The following is a 25,942-nucleotide window of genomic DNA, read 5'->3' on the forward strand; positions in this document are numbered from 1 at the left end:
TTTCACTTCACAGCCTTTCTAGGGCACAACATTTATTCTTGCATTTATGTGGACATAAGGGACAGCAGTAAAAAGAAACAATTCCTAGCAGAACAGAATTTAATTAATGGACATGGTCATCTAGACAAAACAGCAAAGAGAGAATTTGACTTGTTTCCAGTGAATATCTGGACAAATGCTTTTAACATAAGGAAACTGAAAGGAGTGGGAATTAAAAGAGAAGGCTCTCATTTGCTGATTAGTTTGGCCATCTCTGTGGGGTTAGAATTTGTATCACATCTCTAAAAGTAACTGTTTTCTTCAGATGTGCATTGAAGGATATTGACCTGTCCTAAACCACTTGATTTTTGAGACTCTGTTTTATAATTGGTGGCCTTAAGTTCCATTTATGCCAGGAGTGGAGATCAGGTTTTTTTCAAAGAAACACAGGGATGCATTTGAAACAGCATCTCCAATTAAATGATTCAGCAAATGTCGGTAAAAAATGGTAGTTCACAATTCTTGAAATTAGCCATGTTTCCAGATGGTAGAAGTGCTTGTTAAACAGTTGCTCCTCTATAGTTACTTGAGATCAACTTGGAAAAAAATAAAGTATTTTTTTAATACTTCTATAATTTGTGTGAAACAATTGTATCTTTCACTCATGCATACCACATCCTAACTTTATGAAACACCGTGCAGGAAGTTTATATAAAATTAAGTCCCAGGTTAAAGTCACTTTTACACTGGGATGTGCTCTAAACTGAGATTGCATAAAACTGACAGGTTATTATTGGCTCGAATAGTTTCCAACTCTACAGAAAACATCACCAGTCCTAGTGGATAAAATCTTCATAAAAACTATAGCCGCTAGTTAATTTAAACTGTTAGTGCATAAAACAGAACCGAGGCACCACAAATACTCTGTCAAGGCACTTATTGCCTTTAGATTTCCACAGTGTAGCACAGATCACCGGGAATGACCTCCATAGCCAGGAACTACACTCCAGTTCTGCACTTGGGAAAAATAGGCCCATTCAACTCTGCAAGTCTTCTCTTCCTCACTGAAAAAGAAAAGAAAGAGGAGTCAGTCATGGCAATGGTAAAATGTGGATGGCAGGCTTGACTTGACTGCTGTGGAAAGGAGCTGAGAGATGTACTTTCCGATAGGAAAGAAACAGGATATTCAGCTTCTGAATTCCTGCTTTAAGCAGCAGGCACAGCCTTACATAGTTTAAAATCAAGGAAGGTAAGATGAGGTTTCTCTCCCTATGAGTTTTTAAGGTCAGAAGCTACTTTTAGCCTTACCTCCCTTATTCTACAGTCAGTTGTATTTCACAGTTTGTCTATGTAACTGGACTTTGGCCAATGCATCATCTGATGCTAACTGATGTAGAAACAGCAGGAGGTGGATGCCACAGTTTTTCCTTTGCTAGTTTTTCTCAATCGCCTTTTCAAAATTAAAAAAAAATAATAATAAAAAAATTTCATTTCTAATCCTAAGCTTTTAGGCTCCAGTCCTCTGGTCATGGTTAACACGGTCAAAGCAATCTCATATCTAGTCTTAAAGCTGGTTCACACCTCTGACAGCTACACTCACGACTTTTCAAGAAATGTGTGCAAAGAAAAACAAAAAAAAAATTACAAAGAAGATGCAGAAGTTAGCTCATGAGGATGAATGTAAAAGCCTTCATAGTTGGTTCATACAGAACATCTTAGAGAACAGAAGCTATGGGACCAAAACCACATTCTGGTAGCATCAGCTGATGATAAGCAAGAGTATTGGAATGGAGCACAAGGAGAGAGCTATTGCTGACAGGGAGGAAAATAAAGTTCTCCTGTACTTATACATTGTCCATGTGTAGAGCTGAGATGCTATTGCCAGAGACCATCAGACCAACGAATATGAGCTGCAAACAAGAACCAAATCAGACAAAAGATGCAGTTCTTAATGGTCAAAGAGGCAAAATGCACAGTTGTTAACACGGAAGGCAAGTTGTGAATTCATCTCCTTAACAGCAGGAACAATTAAAATATTAGATTTAAATCTTTCAGCTGATTACTTTGAATGCCGGGTGCCGCAGAGTCATTCAGAATCTTGCTCTGTTCCAAAGGACGGGAAATAGCAAGCCTTTGCCAATGCAGCTCTCTAGTGACCAGGAATGCAGCCACAGGCAGAATAAATACACAGTGAACCGTAAGACGGGCTATTTTGTGTGATCCCTGAAGAACTGGCACATACCTCCGCTTGGCTGTGCTTCCTAGGAGCACAGGACCGGCTGACACAAGGTTTAGTTTTATTATTTCTGCTTAAAACACCACATATTTATCATCTGCCCCAATATGACAGCCACTGAGTACAGCGTGATGGGTGTGTTAGCTGCATTCAGTACTGCTCTGCTGGCCTGATCCCCGGAGCTCCACAGCAGCCTGTAGCCAAGCAATGGAAAGCCTCTGCCACAAGCTTTGGCTGAAATGGCAGTTTGTGGACTTGCCCACATTTTGCTTCACAAGCACTTCTGATCACTTCATTGAGAGTATAAAGATAACTCAAAGCCACGTGGCTTCCCACATCTCCCTAGAAACAGTTCCAGCTTGTTTCACTGAAGGGGATGGGCCAAATCCTACTGCCGTCCAAGTTCAACTCTGCTACTTTTCATCTCCTTGTTAAAGTGGGAATGAAGCTGGAGGAAGACAAGCAGTTGGCAGGCATCGCAAGCGCTAGCAGCTCATAACCCGTGTGCCATATGCTGTAGCACAAGCTGTACCAAACCACATCAGCAGCTCTCGCTCCTTTCCAACAACACCCACCGTCACTGCAAAAAACGCTACCTCTTCTTGGAGTTTTAGCTGCTCAGTGTCTCCAAGTTTGGAGCACAACCCATTGCCTGGCTGACAGCAGCTGCATTGAAGAACCGGTTGGTGAAGGCTGCCTCCCTCCTTGAAGGCCAAAGCATCATCAGGCCCTTCAAGAGGTGGATTCTAATTCATAGGTATCTACCAGAGCTTTCATGTGAGCAGTTCTGCCCTAATCCCACCAGAAATTGCCCATAAGACCTTCCCATACTTCCTGGCTGGCAGTCAGCCTGACTCACCTAGGTCGTTGTTATTCATCATAGCATTGGAGGCACGAAGCCGGGGACCTTGCTGAGTGAAATGGTACCCAAACTTCAGCAGGGAGGTGTTTTTTTCCAACATATTTGCGATTTCCATTTCTACTTTGTTGCCCAAGGGCTGGCTCTTTTGAAAATAGAAAACAAAAAAATCAAGCCAGTCAGAGGGTGATTCAGAGGGAGCACTTAGATCTGTCATGTCCATCCACCTCTTCCCTCCTTCTCTGGACCTGTTGGTTCATTTGACATTTCTGGCTTGGAGCTAGTAAAACAAACAACTGGCCTGTTTCTGGTACAGCTCAGTGGCTCCAACTCCTCCAGCAGACATTCCCACAAGGCCGTTTGCCCAAAGACTTTATTTCTTGGACAGATTAACAGCTAAGGGATGTCTGGAGAAACTAGGATTTTGAACTCCCAATCACCTGTCCCTGAGCTCCACATAGCTCAGCTGCTTCAACCTCTGGGTTTCTCAGGGAGCTAAACTTGCCACAGCATCTGCACACCCTACAGGTCTCCTTCTCTTTCCGTTGCATTTTAGGAAAAATTTCAGTTTTACTAAATAGACATTGTTATTTAAGCCTCTGCAAGAGCTCAGTGCAAGGCATGATATTGGACAGGAACATCACCGTTCTCCAGGGCAGCACCAGGAACATGGGAAGCTGCTTGGACCGCTGCAGCCTTTGTTAAATACTGCGTGTAGTAGCAGATACCACCCAGGAACTGCAGTAGAAACAGGGGGCTGAGAGCTGCCAGCCTCTGCCCTGACCAGCCACTGAGTTCCCTCAGCCAGGACACGTTCTCTTGCCCAGAGCTGTCACTTGCTTTACCTGGTTGTCAATGCGCAGCTCTACCAGCGACGTGTTGCCCTGGAGCGCCTCGACAATAGCCAGGATACCTGACCCAGAAATGAAGTTAGATTCCACATTCAGGCTCTTCAGCGTGTTATTGACCTTCAGCATTTCTGCCAGGGCCTGTGGGCAGAGGTGGGCAGGAAGAACGGGCAGTCAGACAGGCAGAGGCAGAGCACTCCAGGGCAGCAGGGGTTCAGCTCCCCTCACCTCCAGGAGGGCTCCAGGAGGGTCCTGCGTGCTGAGCAGTTTCACTGCCGCCAGATGGAATTGCTCTGTGCAGAGTGAAGAGGCTTCCCCACTGCTGCAGGGGGATTCTTGAACATGAGCATGCTGGAGGCCACAGCAAAACCTCATATAGACAAACCCGTAGGGCTACCCCAAAAGGTGACAGTCCCCACCAGCAGCTGCCCCGTGACACCCTCATGTGTCCCTCTTCTAAAGTCAGCACAGTGATGACAGGGATGCTGGCCAGCATTGCCCTGCCTCCGTTCTGGTTGGGTCCGTGCCTGCACTGCATGGGGTTGAGATGCTCCCCATTACAGCAGGCAGAGAGAGGAGTGTCTATCTTGAACAAGGGGTTCTCCACATCCAAGGTGTCCTCCCAGGTGGCAGCACAACCATATTAATGACTTTTGCTTCCCTCAGAGGGTAAGACCAGAAGTGGGCTGGAACACTCCCAACCCCCCTGACCTGATCAGATGATCTCATTTCTTACAAACTGTATGGGAAGATTCATCTATGGCATGAAAGAGAAGGAACAGAAGGTGATGCCCAAGTGGCAGGGCTGACCTGCACCCACAGCACTCGGCCCCACAGCTCCCCTAGCCCTGTACAGTGCCCCTCGAGCCCTCAGATAGCACCAGAGCTGCCTGCACAGGCTTCCTCCTCAGTCTAGAGTGCCTGAAATAATGTGAGGGCAGTACTCACCCTCCAAAAAGGCTTTTTTCTAACAGGAAACTGGTGTGCACAAGTGTGTGTGGAGGTAGGTAGGGGTGACCTGGGTGAATAAGAGCAAAAATTAGCTGCCACGGTGCTGGAGAAGTATGCAAAGATGCAGCCTGGAAGGTAGCATGAGGGCCAGGCAGAACACTCAGCACCTCTCTGCATGCCTACTGATATGTAGGATCATGCACAGCAGCCAGAAAGACCCATTATCAACTACAGAGGCCACACATGAGAGTCCTCCTTCTGCACAAACCTGCACAAAGGAATATGAGAAAGAGAGCTGGAGCAGACGTGTGCAAGGGGAGGAACAGCTGTGCACACAGCAGCACACAGCTGTGTGCACACACAACAGAAAGAAACCTCCAGAGAGAGACAGAGACAAACTGCTTTTAGAAAATGCCACTAGGGAGTCAGTTCTTGTCTCATGCTCCTTTTCTGGGAGATCCTTGAGGACAAATATGAGACTGAATGGGATTAAAGGACTGCGCCCTGAAATCTCTGTAGCTGAAAAATGAAGTGAAGGGACCAATGCCTGTCAGTTGCTGACTTTCACCAGTGCTCCTGAAACTGAAGCACCTGCACCAAACGCCAGAGGTGTGGAACGTGCCAAACGTGACATAAGGTGCAGAACCAGTCAGTCAGTCAGTAACTCCAAAAACACCTTGCCTGAGGACAGCTCCTGTCACAACACTAAGATGATGAGCCCACAGTACTCACAAAAGCAACAGGATCGTTGCTCCGTGTCCCAACTATACTGAACTTCTTCACATACGTGTTGTTCTTCAGCGCTTCCGCAAAAGCCTTTAAAGTCGGGATGGGAATATTCTGTGAAGAGAAATGCAGACAGCCTGTGTTAGGCCATCATCTGTATGAAGGAACACGCAATACATTTAAAAGATACTTCTAATTTCTCATCAAGGTCAAATCACCAAATGCACTGAAGTAATTCAGGAAGGGGTTGATAAGCTCTCTTGCTACAATCAGCGTGGTCTGAGGAGCATGGCAATGCCTTCATCCTGTGTCGTGCTCTGCTAAGAGCTCATTGCCTTGATTTGAAGCCACGTCTCTGCTGTTTGATTTAATTGCCCAGAAAATCAGCTATGTAGGAACACAGGTGTTGTGGGGAGGTAACCAAGGTCTATGAGCCTACACAGTAATGCTCCTGTGCTTCCTAATACAGTGACAGCACTGAGTAACATTCATGTCTTGAAAAGTTCCACCTACAGGGCCTGATCTAGAAAGGTCTGAAAGGATCTCCTTGTAACACAAACCAGACACCTCTGACTGCTTATACAGCATGTTTCAGGCTAACATTTGCCATGCTAGGTCTCAGCAGAGAAAAAAAAAATCCATGCTGCTTATTCTGTGTTCCTTCAAAATTAGTATTTTTCACTTATCAAGCACTTCAGCTACCCTTTTCAAATGTACAAATTTTCAACTAACATTGTAAGTGGTATCCTCACCTTGGACTTCTTGCCACACCATTTGGATCCCACCATGTGGAATCACTATAACACAGAACCCAGCAGCTTACAATCTCCACTGTCACTCCTCAGTTCTCCGGACCATGTCCCAAAGTCATGAGTTCAACACACAAAAATAGTCCCTGCCTGCCTGCCAGACCCTCAGCCTTGTGTCCTCAAGGGGCAGGGTCACTAGCCAGAATCAAATACATGAAAGTAAAAATATTTTTGTTATAGAAAGGTGCAGGTAGTATAGCAAAAATGTCTTTAATGTGCACATGCAGTTAACCATGTTCTTGCTGTTTGGCTATGCCATCATTCAACAGGCCCCATGGAACAGAAATTATATTTTTCAGTATGTGTATGTGTCCCAAAGGCAATATAAGAAATGGTACTAAGTCCTGATTTGCTTTCTACGAGAAGTAAGAGAGCTCCACAGAAGGGATGGGTGGGAGATGGACAGGACCACCTGCAAGAAGGGAGGTTTCTTCATATTTTCATGGCAAGTGTCAGGATTGTGAAGACTTTCCCCCCCCCCATTTTATAACATACATAACAGCCCCTCCATCAAATATGCCTGACTGAATCATCAAAGAAATCTACAATGCCTTTAGCCAGATAGCCTGGAGATGTGTCTCCCCAGATTTCCCTCAACACAGCTCCATTCTTCCAGGCACTTAAAGGAGTCCTTTTGCTACCAACCCCGTGCCTTTGTCCCAGGTAACAATCCCTGTTGCCCACAGGGATGGGAAGCACTGGTGTTTCTTGTCAGGCTACACTCAGTGTTATGGTACAAACTGTGCAGCAAAACAGGCTTGGTCTCTGCCTTCTGCATATCAGATGTTCCAGCCTGTTATTAAGGGAGAAGGGTAGAAAGGAGGAAATACCATAATATTGTTAAGGTTGACTTCCTCAAGATCAGGATCATTGCTTTGTATTCGTTTCAGAGTTTCCTCCACATCTGTTGAGTTTGGTTCCTCATCAGGAACTGGTTTGTACTGTGTGGGCTTAATCACACCTGCAAGTGAAAAGCAACACATATGAAAGCAAAAGCACCCTGAGCAGCAGTATCTCTCCTTTGGATGTGTTTCTCCTCTTCCAGAATCAGAGAAGATGGAAGAATGACCTGACAAACCGACATGAGATGAGAGGCCCCTCCAGTGGGGGGAACCAGCACAGGACAGCCAGTGCCTGCTGCTATGTGCTTTCAAGGTCCAAATCTGGGTGACAGAAGACACACTGCTTCTATGGGGCTGTTCCCTGGGCTGTGCCAGCTCCCAAATGGCACCAGGGACGTGGCTGAGACCATGCTGGCTCTCACAAGGCAAGGATGCACCAGAGGTGGCCCCAGCAATCACAGGCTGCTCTGACATTCATGGCTCTAACCTTCAGCCTAAAAATAATTCCCACTTTGCCTCTGCTAGCAGCATCAAAGCCAACTACTGCAGCCTGCTAACACTCTAAATCACTTACTGTTGAGCCCTTCTTTGTTCACGATGGTGCTGCTCCCCAGTGCCTCATAGTACTGCTGGTTACTCATCAAGGTGTGCATGCCAAGGATGGCTATGAAAAAAAAAAAGGAGAACATGACTTATTGCAGGCTCCAAAGCCCAGAAAAGACACATAGATGCTGTCTGGGATGGGAGTCTGTAGCGTACTACCCTTCCCCGCACAAGCTTGGAACAACATGCAAAGGTCCTCCGGCTGTCATAAATACACAACAGGGCTCAAGTGTGCTCCCTTGTTTATTCCAATGTAGCATGATTCATAGGAGAAGAGGAGCATCACCTTATGGACAACAAACAGACAAACAGTCAAGGCCTCCCAGCAGCCTACCTGATTGGTAACACACAAAAATAGTGAGAAGACAGTACAACACTCAAAAAAATGTGATAGGCTTTAATCCAAGGGCCCAGTCCAGCAGGAGCCTGCATATTCTTGTCCCCCTTGCTTAGCCAGGCATGTGCCACACACTACACCAGTCCAGTCTGTGAAACAGGCTGTGCCCCACACAGAACCAGACTGACGCCAAGGCAGCAACATGTGAGGTGACTGTCACCTGAAGTGTGGCAAAGCACATCATGTTTTCACCCAAAAACAAGCCTGGGGTCATGGTGTTGATCTTTGTACTCTTAGAAGTTGATGTTGTGAGAAGCTAAAGCTCTGCTGGCTTGGTTGAAATGTAGAGAGTGATGGTGTGAACAAAACTCAAACACTGTAATAACCCAAAAGTCTGCTACTCACAGAAAGACCAAGTTTGAAAATAAACTGACCTTTTAACCAACAATTTTTTTTTTTAATAGCTATATGATTTTCTAAAGAAAAATGCAGACACAAGAATACGTGTTAAAACAAACACATCTTGAACAAATCTTGACCTCTGACAGACACAGTGGTCAAAATAATAAATTTCTCCCTAAAATTCAAGTATGCCACTATGAAGGCACTTTGCTTTCCCATGAGCTGCTCCTCTTAGGCTTGATTGGCACTACTCTGTCACCATTATCTCATTGATTTGGCCAAGAAGTGCTGGAAGTTGCAGGACAAGGCCATCCTTGAAGCCCAATACATGAATAACACCTGTTATGGTGACAGCTCATCGTGACTCCAGGTCTGGGTTGCACAGGCAGGACACCCGGCAGCAAAGCGTGTCAATGGACTTCCCCACGGCCACAGCACATCCCTAACTGGATCTCACAGAGCCAAGAAGTCTCCATTTGAAGGTCTGAATGAGATTGGGCACTTTGAGTTTGCTTGTTTGTATTTTAGCTGGCCCTTTTCTCTGTTGTGTTCCCACAGATGAAATTTTCAGGGGTGCAACACAGCTTAGAAAAGTAATTTGCAGGCTCAGCATCTTGGGGACATGCACAGCCCCCAAAACACAGCTTATTTGGGCAATGAAATCTCTCCATCAGCCAGGAGCATGAGTATCTAGACTGTAGAGAGAGGCAAGATCTGCTGTTATGACCACTCAGAGGCTTTGAGGGCTAGAATTTGTGCTGGTAGACAAAAGGGACCTGCTGTTTCAAAGTCTGGTGCTTACTGTGTATTCTCCAGAGAAACTCAAGCAGAACGAAGACATCCCATTTCTGTCTCTCTCAGCTGACCAAAGGTAAGGGAGCCAGGACTACTTGGGAGCCACCCTGGCCCTGCCAAGGAAGGGATCCAATACATCACAGCTGACAATGATCCCTGCTAAACAGGCAGGAGCAAAACGAGCTCCTGCGAAATGAGCCCTGCTAAACAGGCAGGAGCAAGGCTGTCACTGTCAATATTGAGATTTCAGGACAGCTTGTATCACATTGGTTCTTCTGCTGCCACTTCAAGTGGCAGCAATTGCAGAACAAGCTGCCCTGAACAGCATTTCCCTGGAAAACTAATTGCTGCACAATTGGAGAAAGGCGGATTTTATAAGACAGGGCTTTATAGGACTCTAGGATAATAGTAAAAAAGCAAAATCCAGAGATGCAATACTTGGCCAGGGTGCATATGTTGGAAGCCTTAATGTAGAAACACATTTCTAAGCCAAAATATGGTATTATGATGTAGGTGTCTAGTTGGTGTACTTATTCTACAGACTTTCTTACAGACTTCTAGGGAGTATGGAAGTCTGAAAAAGACAAAAGTAGAAGAAGAAAGAAGCCAGTGCCCTTGAAATGTTCATTGACTGCTAGAGCAGCAGGGCACATGTGAGCTCCGTAAAACACCATAGGGTGTCCATATGCTCTTTTGGTCGAGGCATGTCCTATCCCAGTCACAGAGCTAAGTCCATGCTATGGGCTTCAGCAAGAGAAAAATATTGACATTTGACTGACTGACTGCACAAATCACAAGAAATGCATAGCTTTAAAAATGTGTTGAAAAAGCTCTTTAACAAACAGCAGCCCTGAGTGTCCAGTGAAAGACTTCTCTGACCTGACAGTTCCATTAATAGGTCCCACAGGATATCCACATTCTCACTGCATCAGCTTGACTGTTTCCTAAGGTTTGGTTTGAAAAAAGCAATTGCTCTTGAAAGGATAGTGAGTGGCAGAGACAGAAGAAGATATCAAACAGCACACACTGTTCCCTTGATAAATTCTTCTCCCTCCTTAGCTTTGGTCCATGCTCCTGATTAAATCACATGGGCTGAGAGTAACTCTTTTTAACAAAGAAATAAGTTCTGTCAGAACTGACAGCATTCAGATAAACAGCAAAAAATACAATAGCTCCTTTCCCACAAAAGAACCAATAAAAAAACCCCTAGTGGTTGAACTACTTGAACCCACAATTATTTTGAAACTATTTTACCAGCAATGTCACAGAGCTCTGCATCAGAGGCATTAGCAAGGGCTTCCTCCAGTTCCGGCTCTAGAGTCACACTTTCCAAAACAGGATCCATTGGCTTCTGCTTGGGAATCCAAACTTTTCCTATAAATGCAAAGTGAGGTCACTCTCAGTATAGTTACAGCACCTATTTTGCAGCTAGCTGTGCAGGCACATTTCCATGGTGTGAGATTAGAACAGTGGAAAGGACAGAAGGGGCACAAGGACCTAGACAAAAGTAAGAGAATACACTGAATCCCTTCCCGGCTTGGTCTGAGTCCTGCTGTGACGTGGGCCAGGAGGCACCTGCAGACACCTCCAGCTGTAGAGCTGGACCCTTTTACCACTGCAGCAGGCTGTGTCTATCTACAGAAGCCCCGTAGTACTTTTGTACAGGATCATGGCTGTTCACAGCACAGCACCCAAAGCCACACACAGCAGGGCCCTGCAGGATTTCAGTTCTTTGAAGGCTGCATGAAAGGGGTGAAGGTTTGCCAGCTCTCACATGGACAAAGGGAGGCCAGTGGCCCAGACCCGACACTGTGTGGGATCAGTCCTGCCACCGAGATAGTTCCTGCTGCTAACTCCAAGTGCATGTTGGTAGGGCAGATGGCACATTAGTCAAAAGAGGGTGGAAAGGAGGTGGTGGAGGGTCTGGTAGCAGGCAGAGATGGTAGTTCAGTGAACACATGGCATGCAAGGAGGAGCAGGCTTGGGGCAGCTGATTTAGCTCAACCTTGCTGCAAAGGGCATGCCAGATGGAGACCTCTGTGCTTTATCTCCCAGGACAGCAAAAGGCCAAGGAACAGACCTTTTCCCTGCAATGCAAAGGTGCAAATCAACAGGTCCTGTTGGTAACACAAAGTTGCCATCTCAGCTGCTTGCTCATGGCCTTTTCCTAAGCGGGGTGCCCAGAAGGACAAGAGGCTGTGTGGTGAGTGGTGCAGCTCCAGCCCAGCTCTGAATACAGTGGGCTCCCTGGCACTCCCCAGTCCCATTTCCCATGGTGATCACCAGACTAGCCACGACCCTTTCTCTGCTGGAGCTGGCTGCATCCCAGGCATGGGGCAGTGGACAGGGTTGGTGGCACTGCATGGCTGCTCCCAGCTCACACCACTAAAGGGCAGCGGATCCCTTCACAGAGATGGAACGGGTCAGGTCTGAGATTTCACCCACCTGTGACTGCCCAAAAATAAAAAGAGAGGCTTGTGGTGTTTTAACACACCACAGTAGAGAGCAGCCTGTTGGGTGAACCAGTGCTGCTGAGATTTGAGTAGAAGGAGGAGGGCTCTCAGAGCATTTTGGAGCAGTCCCCTCCCCTAAAATAGTCCAGGATCACTTCAGAGATAGCAAGTGCAAAATGCTTGGCCTGGCATGCCAGCCAGGACTATTTTTGTCCCCTCTCTGAAACCAGAGTCAGCAGCACCAAAGGGGAGAACAAAGATCCTGCTGCTCAGACATGTGCAGAAAGAGAAGGGGCTAAATTTAGCCTCAAGGAAGAAGCACCAGCACCTCGGGCTCCCCAGTATGAAATGGGGGCTGCCATAAGCAGCCTTTTGCACAACAGCTCACCTCCTGCCTGTGCTTTGCCACCCTGACAGAGAGGGCAGGAATCTGCCTCCTGGGACACAGCTGCTCTCACAAAAATAGGCAGAGCGTCATGTGTGCCTGCAGAGCCAGGCATCTTCTGGGTACTCAGCAGCAAAATGTCTGCTCTGGCTTGGTGTGGAGATCTGGAACCCCTATCCCACAGGATGCATGGCTTGGGAGACTGCACATACTATCTGGTCTGTGCAACATCAGCAGGGAACAGGAGAAACAGGGCAAATTTAATTCTGCTGTCATGCAGTAACTCCTTTCCTCACTTCAGTGTCAACAAAATTTCTGTGGTTTAATTCTAAGTTAATTTTAATTAACTGATAGTTAATTCCTAACTTTCAGAAAGTTTTGTGCCTCAGCCATGCTTTGTTATGAGATTGAACTTTAAATGAAATGGTGAATGTAGACACAGTGTTTTATGTCATAATACAGCATGCATGAACAGCCCAACTCCTACTCTGTCCAGCAGCACGGCCAGGGAGAGCACTTCCCATGGACAAACTAGTAAATCACCCTCCAAATGTGGTGATTTATTTACAGCTCTGTCACAGCTGTGAATATGTAATTTACCATCTCTGGCTCACAGTCAATGTAAGTAGTGTCTTCCTCTCAACAGCATGTTACAAGTGAAAATATGGTTAATGCATTTGAGATCACATCAGGCTGAAGCATAAGGAGTTCAGACCAGAAGCTGAAGACTCGAGATGCCTGAAATACCTCTGTCCCCTGCAAAGCACTGCTTCTACCTGCTGGGCTAGGGCATGTCTGAAATTACCAAATTAGTCTTCCTGATTGCACTCAATTTATTCTTTTAATTTCTTTTTCTCAAGGAGTACTCTTTTTTTCTTTTCTCCTCTTTTTTTTTTTTTTTTTTTGTCTAAAAATACCACCTCAGGTTTTATTAAATGAACAGATTTAACACAAGCTCTTCCTAAGAGAACCATATGAGTCTGTAAGGAGACCCCTTTGAGAAAGACCTCAGTTGGAAAACCTCCTCAATATGCCTACATTTTCGTGCACTTCTTTTTTTGACACAGGGCAACCATTCATGTGAACAGTGCCCAACCAGATCATCTGCTGCAGAGGGACCATGGTACAGAGGGAGACACAACAGCAGAAGAGAGATGCTGAGAAGCTTCTCAAACCCAGAGGCAAGGATTGACCAGCCCATGTCCCATGTCAGATGATATTCAGAGTGCTAATGGGAACAGGGAAGCTATTTGCATAATGGGTCGTGTACGAGGAGAACAGGAAAAGATGCCAGAAGCAGAGGAAAGAGAAGAGGCAACCTTGCTCACAGGCCTCAGGGTCATGCAGAGCAGGAGTGCAGCAGCTGCTGTAGGGTACGGTGCAGGAAGACACAAACATGTGACCTGCAGGAGATTGGGAAGTAAAGCTGCAGTTGTCAAGAGGTGATGGAGGTTAGAAAGAAACAGTTGGGACTCATCACAGCTGTGGAGTTTCTGTATGATGAGAAGCTCAGAGTGTTGGGATGGAGTGTGAAAGGAAACAGTGCAACATGGAGCACAGCATGTGGAGCTCACAGGAGGACAGGCCAGAGGAGGAGATAGAATATGAAAGGATAGAAGAGGATGTCTTCTCCAGAGCCTGATACAGCTGCAGTGGCGTGGGGACAGAATGAGGCTGCACAGTGGTACAGCCTTCTGTCCAGTACTTAACAATATATCAGGTAGTATCCAAATCAGCAGGCACAGAGACCTCTTGAGCACACCCCAGTTTATCAGGGGTTAGACAGCAGTGGTGTCAAAATGAAGTTTTAGCAATGCAGGTTAGACACAACCCTTCTCCTGTGCACCCACTGTGCCTTCATCATGATGCACCCAGCATGGTGCACAGGATGACCATACCTCTCTTTTCACCCGTGAAAGGAACCAAGTCTTCTCTGTCTTTAATGTCCTTTGCCTGCTTTTCTAGGTGGGCCATGAGTTCCTCCCTTTTGAATGGGCCAGTTGGTGGCTTTTGTGTCTGATCCCGCTGCCGGAGCCCTGCCGGCAGCAATGCGTTCTAGACATGAAGGGGAGAAACACAGGTTATCTCTGCAGCCCATGATCCCCATCCATCAAACACTCTCCCCTCTCCACTTCCCTCATTGCACTGCCTTTCTTCCACGTTGCTGGATAATTTGCTTCTCCTTGTGTGAAAGGTTATCTCCATCGAGCCCCACTTATTCCCACATCATCCAAGACATGTGATGCTCCTTCCCTGCTCCAGTTTCAAATGCTGCCAAGTAGATGTTCTCTGCAACTGCAGCTCCAGCCCTTTCCTCTGGAGGCTCTCAGCCATCTTCTCCCCCCTATATGAGTCTGTTCAAGTGCCCACACGCCCCATGTGTCCCAACAAGAATCAGTTCAGTGAAATCGCATGGTCTCTCACAGAGCAGACCAGAGAGTCATAGTGGTCCCCTCTGCCTTTCATGATCCCTCAAAAACTGCAGGCAGGGTCTCACAGAGAAGGTCACTCGGTTGCAGAACAAGACCCCTGTGAACCTCAGCCTGTTTTCAAGCTGCTTCCTTGTTATTCAGTCACATTAACCACCACGGGAAGTTGCTTTGTGCCTGACACATACGGCACGTAAACACCTGCTTATATTTAAATATAGAGCAGCCTTAATGCAGTAAGACTATTCCCAGATTTGACACTAAGCATGTTCTTTAAAGCTTTACTGGATAGAAGTCAACATTTACTTTTTAAGACATTCAAGGTGATGTTGAACAACGCACTGATTTTTCCATGCCCGCCTGATAAAAGTAGTTCATTACAATTTAAATCTGTTTCAAAGACAAGCCTGGGAAGGAAAATTACTAACGAGAGGCAATTAGACCCAGGCAGCCTTGGAGGGCAACAGAGGAGAACTGTGTGAATGCCCAAGCAGGGAGGAATAGGAAACAGCTTGCTTCCTCAGGCTTCATGCTGTGAGAGGTAACCATGCGATCTTCAAGCTTAAACTTCTGCACTCAGACTACACCTGTACTGATAGACATCCACAATTATTTTACCCTTCTGCATCTTTCACAGAATGCTGCCTGCCTCTGTGTCCGCTGAGGCAGCTGGAACTGAGGCAGCCCATCAGCCCAGACACTTAATCCTGGGAGCTAGCTTGCCACCTCTTAAATACTTTCCTATGTTGCAATTAAAAATACTGATGATGCAATCTACGCCTCTCATCATTTACTCCAGAAACACTAACTGCATGTTACAGGAACAATTTCTCACTTGGCAGTGCCCAAACTCATCATGTAACATTGCCATAACCCAGAGGCCTGCCAGTTGGCTCTGCGCATCCCCTGCTAGGGCCATGGGACAATGCTGCCTCCAAAAACCTTTCACCAGCTTGGCACCAGCAGACCCCATGTTTGCATATATGTAGCTCCTGCTGATGTTGAGAGGTTGCTAAAAATAAATTGTCCCACTTTGCAAAACTCTGGGATTTGGCTTTCTGCCTAAATGGAAGGAAATACAGACCATTTGAAGTTTGTTACAAAAACCCCAAAACCCAACAACCCATAAAGCATTCCCTCCAAGGTGCCCTGATCAGAAACAGAGATCCATTTTCTGCAGGTTTACTGCCCTGCACCGGCACTGGCTCGTATGCTACAAATCACAGTGCTCGTCACATCTGAGCACACACACCGGGGAAAGAGCAGGAAAGCAGAAACAGAGACACATCTAGACTGTGCTTGCAGTGGCAAAAATTTCTTCTGCTCACCTGCAGTCAGTCTCTTCCACTCTTGCACTGAGTACCAAGGATCCCAAAGGATCTGCCAAGGATCTCACTGAAATAGAGATTACTAATGCAGCCCCTTCCCCCACAACTACAGAGATTTATCACCCAGCAAATCTCATTCAAAAGTTACTTACATCAGGATCCAGCTCTTCCAGTTCATTCTCTAACTTCCTGAGCTCCTCCTCTGTCAGAGCTCCAAGGATCTTGTCTTCATCCAGGTCTCGGTATTTTTCTAGCTCCTTTCTGTAGGACATCTTAGAGGAGTCTTGTGGATCTCACTTTTATGCTGAAACAGAACCTGAAATGAAAACAAGAAGCATTAACACTGAACACATGAAACAATGACACTGTAGCCTGTCTGGTTGGGGAACACTGAACACCCCAGAGCTGCAAAAGATTTATGCTTAAAGCACAGCTGATTTCTAAGACAGGCCAGATTGCTCAGGGCTCCCCACCCATATCCTACAAGCACTTAACAGCCCATGGTGATGAGAGTGGCACAACTGCCGGCAGCTCATTGCCCCGTTCATGGACTTATGGGGCAGCACAGAGGGAGAACTTCGTACCAGGGCCCTGGTTAGAGATGTTTTCCTGCAAGCAGTGCTGTATGTTACTGAAGTGTCCTAGGCATTTATTTCCCTGAAGGACAGTAAACCAGAAATCATCAATAAACCAGAAGTTGGCAGGTCTCATGTCCTTACGAGCCCCCAGTAACACTTCCCTGCACTTGGCACTCCAGATAACATTGTCACCAGATGGGAAAACAGATTTGTAGCACCACTGAGTACCTCTGAGCCCTGCAAACCTCCATGAGGCTACAGTGCACAGAACTTCTGCCCGTGTTTTAAAGCCACAAGGAGATCAGGAAGTATTATCCACACATGTCCAGGAGGCTGCCAGTTAAACGTGCTGTTTAGTGACCCACCTTCCCTGAGACAACACATTTGAACAGCTGCTGGCTAAGCAGATGACCTGTTTGCTACTGCACGTTCCAAACCAACCCTGCAAGAAGAGAAGTGTGACTAACGTACTGAATGGCCTATGTGGATAATCCCTGCTGACCCAAAAGTTTGGCCCACATCTCCCAATACAAAATGCCATACACAGTCACACACGTGTAACTGGACCCATGCAAGCAAAAAGACTGTAGAGGACCTTCTACAAAGGTCACTGTGTTTAATATGTGCAGGTGGGTTAGAAACACGCTCGGTACAACACACAAAAGTGTATCCAACTCTGCTCTTTTGCTGACAGTCTCCTTCTGTTCCACAGTACTGTCTGTACATTTACATTTTTTCCGCTCAGTTTTTGTGGAGAAAAACTGAACTCTAGATAATTTAAAATTGCTTTTCCCAAAGTTTTTCTGTTCTCTTGAATGACATTTACATTAAAATAACAGTAAGGCCTCTGCATTTTTTAAGGAGTCAAACATCTTTCAAATTTCTATAAATGGGCTCTTTTCAGCTCAGTGGAGCATCAGAGCCCTACTCCAAGTCTCATCTCTCAAGCTTTGCTTGTCCTCTCAGGACAGATTATGCTCTTATGATCATCACTCTTCATTAGTGGAGAAGTTTCCTTACGCAAGTTGCAACACAGTTGCTGTTCTAGACAGGAAAATTATCTTTAGCTTGGTCACAAAAGGGCACAGTAACACACATATTCTCGCTCAACAACAAGCCCTTAAATTTAGAGCTGTCATTTGGTCAGACATTCGGTTTCCCACTGGTGTGATGGCAATTCCTGCATCACTTGCATTCCTGCCACTCGCCACTTAGGGGGTGAAGCATCAGGAGATGGTGCCTCCTGGATGAGAGAAACAGCCCCTGAAGCTCCCAGAGCTGGGAGCTGAGAGGGTGAAACCCAGCTTTTCATTGGGCTGGTTTGTTCCATGCAGTGACCATCAGCCTGTGGGCACCGGAGTCCAGGGCAACAGGAGGGTGAAGGGGGAAGCACAGGTGATGAGACTCCAGGGGTTTGGCTAAATGAGGCAGTGGGGACCCCCACATGCCTGTGCTTTACCAGTGCCCTACAGCAGTCAGTGCAAGGCTCCTTGAGCAGTGAGAGTGGCATGCAGCAGTTGTGCAACCACACACCAGTCAGCCCAGGAGCCACAGCCAGCAGCTCGTCCCCTGCAAGACTGCCCTTCCTGCTGGCATAGAGAAGGGCAGAGCCTTTATCGCAGTTACCCATGAACACTGATGCTGGAGACCCTAGAAAAGCAGCCTGGATTTGGATCTGGAGCTGTGCTGCGCCACTGCAACCTTAGACTGAAGTGCATGAACCACAGCTAATCTGCATTTCATGTGTGATTTTTCGTTTTGACCATTTCGCTGTGGAAGGAGCTGGAGCTACAAGCAGGCAGGAAGGCAGAGAATAATCCACCCCAGGCTGCTAAATTTCCTGTAATGGCTTAAAATACCTACACCTGCCATGCACATGGCAATCTCTGTCTTGGCTACGTGAGCACAACTACTCCCAGAGGCAGCTGCAGTCCCTTCCCAGCAATCCAGGGTAGTCTGCAAGCGTGGCTTATCTGGGACCAGAGCGCAGCCCCCACGGGGCTGACCTTGTTGTCTTGCACCAGAAGGACAGAGATGTCAGCACCGAGAGGCGAAAGGCAGGACAGACGGCGGATGTCAGTGCACACAGGCAACACTTCTGGAAAACGCTTCAGGTTTCAAAGCATCTTGCAGAGATATGAAGCCGGGGCTGCATATAGCAAAGGCCCTGAGGGTTCAGGACAGGTGCAGAGCCTGCTGAAACACAGCTGAAATCCCCGTGGGGAGAATTTCGTTTGCCATCTACCCCGAACAGAGCTGCCAGGAGGGGACAGTGCCCTCACAGCCTTGCTGGTGCAGGCGGATGGTGCTGGCACCTCGCACAGCTCCCGCAGAAAGCCCATCAGGAGCGCTGCTTGACGGGAGCACTAGCCCTGCCCGCGGCAGCAGGACATTCTGTACTGCTCCCCTGCCTGTTGAACGAGCTGTTCAGCATTGTGTCCTCCAGCACAGCCTCCAGGACCAGTATGTTCGCTGGCTCTCCCTTATCTCTACCTCCCAGCCCTCTCCCAGCCCTATCTTGCTAATGAGTGCTGGGAGAAAAAGCAAAAGAGCCCATCTGCTGTAAATGGCAAGAGGGCTTTGCGCTGCCAAAAATAAGAAAGCAGGTAAATTCTGCCTAAGCACAACTGTTTTAGTTTACACAGCGTACTCAAACAACCACTGCCACAAACAGCTCTCCCTGACTTGTGCTAGGGTACAAGCACAGCTTAACACAGGTCCTGCCCCCAGCTGAGCTCAAACAAATGAAAAAGATCCTCCAGCACAACTGCAGTGTTATGTTCAGATTTTAAATCCACAAACTGCTAAACATTCAGGGAAGAGTTAACCATAATTCACCACAAAACTCCGTCAAATCTATTTGCAATGCTCAAATAAGATGGCAGCTCTGATTTTTTGTTATTTTTCATTAAACCTGCCACTTTTTCATTCAATCAGCTAAGGAGGCATCACAAAAGAATACACAAGTAATACACAGAAACCGTACAGGACCAACACTATTACAATTTTAAGACCTCAAAACATTAAAATTCACATAGACTACCAAGATAGCAAGATATTAGGTCCCCTTGGTCAAAGTACTTGTCAAACACATGAGATGACAGCTCAAACACTAACACTTGGTAAGTCTGAAGAGCACATAGGTGGGAATCCATGATGATCATTAAAAATGTTAAAGGAGAAAAATGAAATTGGTTGGGAGAAAGACATAGGTCATCTGCAGGGAAGACTGTTCATGTAATGAATATAGGAAAACAAAACAAAGGCAACATTTATGATTATGAGGAGGATGGAATAGTTTCTTTCTGAAGGGTCCAAATCTGCTGAACAAATACATGGATGCTGAAAACAAGCGAAAATGAAAAGCATCCTGTACAACACTGGAAATAATTACTGAACCACCACCAAAAGGCAGAGAATGGGAACCCTGCGTACTCTGGCCCGTGAGAGAGCCATGACTGAAAAAATTAACATCCCTGCCTTAGACAACTTTCAAACCTACTGCAAAACTTCTTCTGTGTGCTGAAATTTGAAAAGAGACCAAGGGGCTTATTTTGGGCATAAAGAGGTGGCCAAATGTCACCAACTTGGATACTGACGATTCTTGGAAAAACTGCCAAGTTTGAACGCAGAAGTCTATTCAGGATAAAAACTGGTTTTAAGCAACAATGGAGGCAGGAATTAACCTCGTGGCTTGAGAACAATTCCTCACAGAGGATTTTGATTAATGAGGGTTTTTTTAATAGCTTAAGTATAAGCGTGAGTCAAAGTTCAGAGCTATTATTTTTGCAATTTAAAAATAACAAACCAATGTCAACCAACCCCTCTGCACTTGCTGTAATTTCTGTTTTTTCTTTTCTTTGATTTGTAGCATAACTTTAAAGATAAATGCCAGAGTTTTTTGTTGGGTGTGGTTTTTTTGTTGTTTTTTTGTTGGTTTTTTGTTGAGGAACTACACATAGCTCAAGTGACCATTTCCTATAAACTCAACAGAAATCAAGTACTTTCTGTGCATACACTTAGACCTCAATAAATCACCCAGGTGTAGATCCAAGACTCATGCTGTGCAGATGAGAGGAGCAAATCAGCTCCAGCTGGTTCCTAAATGAAAACTGTGTTTTTATGTGGCCTATCAGTCCTCTGGGAAACCTTAAAGCCATTAGCTAACCCTCAATGAAATCTCATGCAGGACCCAAACCCTAATTTATTGTCCAGCTGCACATGTGCAAAGGGTCTGTCAGCCTGGAGTTCTCCTTTGGATGACAGTCAAGGAATGAAGAAGAGTTGGGGCATTTGCAGGGAGGTCTAAGGGAAAGCAAGGGATACCAGAACCACTTGGAGAAGGGGTAGCTGTAACATGTGGTAGAGCTGGGGCAGACACAGTAGGGATGAAGGATGAAAAAGTCTCTGCTGACTCTGCCGCTCATGGGACAACTTTCAAACCCTGAGCTTGCACCCCAGCACAATTGGGTGCTGGTGTGCAAGAACCTGACTCCACAGCCAACCTGATGTTTGAGTCACCGAGCAACCCAACATCACCAGTTCCTTGGAGTTTCAAGAACTGACCAACAAATTATGGCCAGATCCAGTAGCAAGAGAGGAAAAGATGAATATCAGCTTCTACTAAAAACATGAATCTATGTGAATTTTGCAAAACCCAGTAGGAAATCAGAGCAGAGTAGAGGAGGAGCTGGATCCATCCCCAGTGTCAAAACACAGCTGTACACAATCATAGTCTTGGCCACTGAGTTCTTGCTGTCACCAGTTACCCTGCTCATGAGGGATGTCAGTGCAGTTGTGCTGCTACAGGAATGGTCTCCTCCTAACACACAAGTACAAACATCACACCTGGACCCCACAGTCCCTTCTCTGGTAGACATAACCTGAGCCTAGTAGTGGCCTTACAAGTGATCACTTGAGATACAGGCATTCAGAAGTTTACCCCCATTTCAAATGAATATTTTTTTTCCCTAAAAGTCGAGTCTTTGGCTTGGACAAATCAAAGGAAGGTAAATATCTAAAGCCAGGCCTTTAAGGGAATGGTCTCCTGCACATTTTTTTGTAGATTCTTTTTTAGGCAGATCTCATTTTCTCAGAGAGGGAGGAAAACATCTTTTTAACAAGCCATAAACACAGATCCAGGCTGCAGCATCAAGCTGCAGGTTGTTGGCCTGCTGGGGCTCTGCATCACCACCTTGAACGCACAAGATGTTGAAACCTCTTGTTAGAGCTACAAGAGACTTCCTATGGACTCTGCACTGGATTTGCAGTCCAAGCTGCATTAGAAAATGTCTAGCCAGGAAATCCACATAGGTGGGTATTCCCCTCTGCTTAGCTCCACTGAGGCTGCAGCTGGATGCTGCATCCAATTTGATGTCTCCTAGTAGAAGGCAGGTCTTCCCAAGCTGCAGAGAGTCCAGTACAGAGCCATCAGGATGGGCAGGAGGCTGGAACACATAAGCTGTGAGGAGACACAAAGGGAACTGGACTTTTTCAGCATCGAGAGGGGAATGCTGCAGGGGATGTAATTGCAGTCAGTCAGTCATGTGCTGCCTAAAGGGAAAGGGTTTCTAAAGACAAAATCAGGCTTTCCTTAGAGGTGCACAGAAGGGGCAACAGAAATAGGCTGAGGCAAGGGGAAGCCTCCTTAATGGAGAATTGGTACAGCCCTTGGATGGGGATCTGAGAGGTGGTGGAATCTCCATCCTTGGGTATACAACACTCAACTAGTCAAGGCCCTGGGGAAACTGATCTAGTTATGGGGCTAGGCCTGCTCAGAGGAGAACATTGGACAAGGAACTTCCAGAGGTCCCTTCCCAATCAAACCTTCTCTGACTTGATCTCTAAAGAATGCACAGGTATGTCCAACTGTCCAGGTTCCTCCTCTGAATGCCAGGAGGTTACACAGGATGGGAACTGGGCTGAAAGCTGACCCCCTCCATTTCACAAAAACTTGTTTTCTGCACTCATCAGTTTGAATTCTGGTTCTAATTCAACACAGGAGGGAAGAGTGTTTAGTTGCCTTTCCCCTGAAACAGTTAAACAACTACCAGTTCCAACATGACTGAAATTCTCCTTGCTCCTGCAGCATGACAGTGAGTCACTCAGCCTCCAGGAGACCATCATAGTACCTTGTTTTGCAGCTTTCTCACACTGAGAGCCCTTGTGCAGCTTGTGGAGAAGCCAAGCATCATCTGGAACAGTTCTTAATAAAACAGAGAATACAAGAGAGTTGATGTCCCCGGCCCCTGCTCAGCAAGCAATACCCATTAGGTATATCTTCATCTCTTAGTCTTTCCAGGGCAGAGCTGGCAGTGCTAGCACATTCATGCCCTGGATGAGGAGAGTGAACAGAGAAAAGACAGGGGATATTCCAGATGGTGAGAAGCTCTGTCTTGTCAGATTCAGAAGGCAGAGCTTATCATACACTCTCATTGCTTCAGACAAGCCAGCCATCAACTAGAAAGACTGAGGCCTCAGCCTCCTGGAAAAAAGCTCATGCCTCAGCAAATCCAACAAGGAATCTGCTGGCCCTTCAGGAAACTCAAACTTCTGAAGGAAGGTCTAGATATCCTCTGGTTTGATAAAAATCTCCCAACCAGCAGCTGTAAACCTGACACCCTAAAATTCATATTTGAAGGGAAACAACTGGAAGAAGGCATTTTGGATCTATTAAAGTACACCATAACTTCTGCCTCTGTCAGTGACATGCCAGCCATGCAGAACAAATGACGTGATTTGGAGTCATCCTCACCACCCAGAACCCTGCAGCAATGAAGTTCAATAGGCCACAGACAAGACTTACTGATGATGCCACATCATTCCTATAGGTATCCTCATGCCAGAGCTGACATTCCCACCCTTGCACATGACAGCTCGACAGCAAACAGCTTGTTGTCTGACATCATGCACACTCTAGGGAAGGCTCCCTGTGCTCAACCAAAGCGACCTCTCCCTTTATCCACTGGTGCTGAGAAAAGTCTCATGCTGTTTGCCCTCTCCTGGGTCTTCCTCTCAGTTCACCCAGGTCCTAACCTGATATTCAAAAAATGTCTGTATCTCCTGGCCCTCCTCTTGCCAACACTCCTGCAGCCTGCAAGCCACACCACTCAGTACTGGCTTTTACCAAGAGGTCTTTCTCACCAGCAAATAGCCTGGATGTCTGGTGACCAGGCCAAGACCTGCCAAAGCCCCAGCACAAAGCATCCCAGCTGTATCTCCCCCACTTTGCATATTTTTAAGGCACACGCTTGTAAGCACAGTTATGTGTTCTCCTATTTGGAGTGAGGTTCTCTCATGCACCTGGCATGCACTTAGTTGCTTAATTACTAATCCCTATGAAAAGTGCGTGGGCACACTTAAGTCATTAGTGACACCGAGCACTCAGTTCCTGCTCTGTAACTTGAACCTTTCACTTGGAAACTTTGCAGCCAGCGCAATCTCCTCTGAAAAGGGATCCTGGGTTTCTTGCCTGAGTTTCTGTTAGTCCTCAAATGGATACCCCTGTTCCTCTGGCAGGGGACCCGATGGGTGCAATGCCTTGTACTGAGCAGTGCCTTGGATCCTTTGAAAGACAATGGCCATGCCAGACTGCCAGGCACAAAGCACAGCAAGCTGTTAGCAGTAACACACCTGTGTCTGCATGTCCCGATCCCACCCCACTGCTAGTGTGGCTGAAGCAGAGGGAATGGAAGCAAAATGTCCCATCACTGGTGCAGCCAATAAGCCCTGGATAGGTTGATGCCCAATGAATACCATAGCAAAATGAGAATTCCGTAGCAAAAAAAGATTTCCAGCAGAAATGAGTGTGTGGTGTATACTGTGCAACAAATCTGAACGAGGCACTTAACAGAGGCGAGACCATCACACAATCCTCCAAGGCCTGCAGAAATGAAGATGCCTCCTCCAGCTGGGAGAGCTACTTAAATGCACAGTGCTTGAATGGGGCAGAACGCTGGAGAAGCACCACTTCAACCTTGCTTTCATGTTTCTCCCCAGGTTGCAGCCAGCGGGGATTTTATGTACACTTAAAAACAACTTCAGCCACGTGGCTGAGCACCCTTCTGGCTCAAGGCCCGATACCCACGGAAAGATGTAACACAAGTAGAGAGGACCTCCACATAAGGGTGGAGCAGCTGGCCTAGAAGGGAGGCAGAGGGCAATGGATTCTGTCCACCAAACCATCCATGACCATTTAAAAAGCAGAAGCAGATAGATGAGCACATCAGGATGGCACATCAGTGGGGAGAGAAGCTGTGTCCATCAGAGTGAAGAAATGTTAACTTTGGGACAGGCTGCGCCTTTCAATCAAAGCAGACAAAGTACAGCCACGGAAAATATGGCTATTTCAAGCCAGACAAAGTCTGGCCATGGAAAATCCACCACAAGGACTCAAGGAGTCTTCCTCCTGCTGATTTCTACTTTTCCCTTACAAAAGGAGCACAGATTTCTATTGATCCATTATCTGGAAAATAATTTCCTAGAAGAGCTCCCAGGACTACAAACGCAACAGCAGTAAAAAAGAACTCAGTGCCCTTTGCAACCCGCTCGGCGTGGTGCGGGGCCCTCTCTTCCCTCCCCGCTCCAGCACCCCCGATCCCCGCCGGGCTCTGCCGCGGACACGCGTGAGCGCTGCCGGCTGCCATCCATCCCAGCCCGACGCCTCTCGCCGCGGGCTCCCGGCTGCTCCTGCCGAGGGACACAGCCGCCCTCATCCCGGGGACTCCGGCTGCCTGCCGAGGGACACAGCCGCCCTCATCCCGGGGACTCCGGCTGCCTGCCGAGGGACACAGCCGCCCTCATCCCGGGGACTCCGGCTGCCTGCCGAGGGACACAGCCACCCTCATCCCGGAGATTCTGGCTGCTCCTGCCGAGGGACACAGCCGCCCTCATCCCGGGGACTCCGGCTGCCGCAGCTCCCGCCGCCGGCTCCGCGCATCCCGGCGCAGCGCACCCAACTCCGGGCACGGCTCCCGGCAGGCAGGCAAGTGTGCTGGCAGGCAGGCAGAGAGAGGCAGACGGACATGCACGCATGGAGGGAGGCAGGCAGGGAGGGAGGGAAGGAGGGAGGGAGGCCCAACACCCAGGCAGTCCCCCCTGTCCGGCGTAATTAGGGAGGCAGCGCTCGCTATTTGTGCCGAGCTGGTGCCGCCCGGTGCCGGACAAACGTTCTGCCCAGATATGGGTCGCGCCGGGCCGGGCCCACCACGCCGCCGTAGGCTTACCGCACCTGTGAGCCGAGCCGAGCCGAGCCGAGCCGAGCCGAGCCGAGCCGAGCCGAGCCGAGCCGAGCTGAGCTGAGCCGAGCCCGGGCGGCGCGTCCTTGCCCGCGCCGGCTCCGCCGCTGCCGGGGGCGGGGGTCCAGCCCCGGCCGCGGCCCCGG

At 47.4% G+C, this 25,942-nt stretch overlaps 1 protein-coding gene across 2 annotated transcripts; it reads right to left on the reverse strand.

The window, feature by feature from the left end:
• Nucleotides 1-25,942, reverse strand: TMOD1 (tropomodulin 1). 2 transcript variants are annotated; one of them, XM_064643291.1, is made up of 10 exons: nt 25,790-25,942; nt 16,135-16,298; nt 14,124-14,280; nt 10,642-10,761; nt 7,825-7,914; nt 7,239-7,369; nt 5,606-5,713; nt 3,920-4,063; nt 3,075-3,219; nt 1-1,043 (listed from the first exon to the last, which is right to left on the reverse strand). In XM_064643291.1, the coding sequence occupies exons 2-10, from the start codon at nt 16,252-16,254 to the stop codon at nt 979-981; spliced, it is 1,080 nt and encodes a 359-aa protein (XP_064499361.1). In that variant the 5' UTR covers nt 16,255-16,298; nt 25,790-25,942; the 3' UTR covers nt 1-978. The 2 variants fall into 2 exon arrangements, with proteins under 2 accessions (XP_064499361.1, XP_064499362.1); XM_064643292.1 differs by lacking the exon at nt 25,790-25,942 and having other exon boundaries at nt 16,135-16,299.

Source organism: Pseudopipra pipra, chromosome Z (assembly GCF_036250125.1).
Source record: "Pseudopipra pipra isolate bDixPip1 chromosome Z, bDixPip1.hap1, whole genome shotgun sequence".
Lineage (NCBI taxonomy): Eukaryota > Metazoa > Chordata > Aves > Passeriformes > Pipridae > Pseudopipra > Pseudopipra pipra.

What these genes read in the sequence shown, in the direction of transcription:
- TMOD1 (XM_064643291.1), bottom strand. Translation starts at nt 16,254, where the DNA reads ATGTCCTACAGAAAGGAGCTAGAAAAATACCGAGACCTGGATGAAGAC. An exon ending in TGGAAGAGCTGGATCCTGAT is followed by an intron (nt 14,281 to 16,134) that starts GTAAGTAACTTT and finishes CTTCATGTCTAG; the next exon opens with AACGCATTGCTGCCGGCAGG. An exon ending in GCAACGATCCTGTTGCTTTT is followed by an intron (nt 4,064 to 5,605) that starts GTGAGTACTGTG and finishes CTCTGCCCACAG; the next exon opens with GCCCTGGCAGAAATGCTGAA.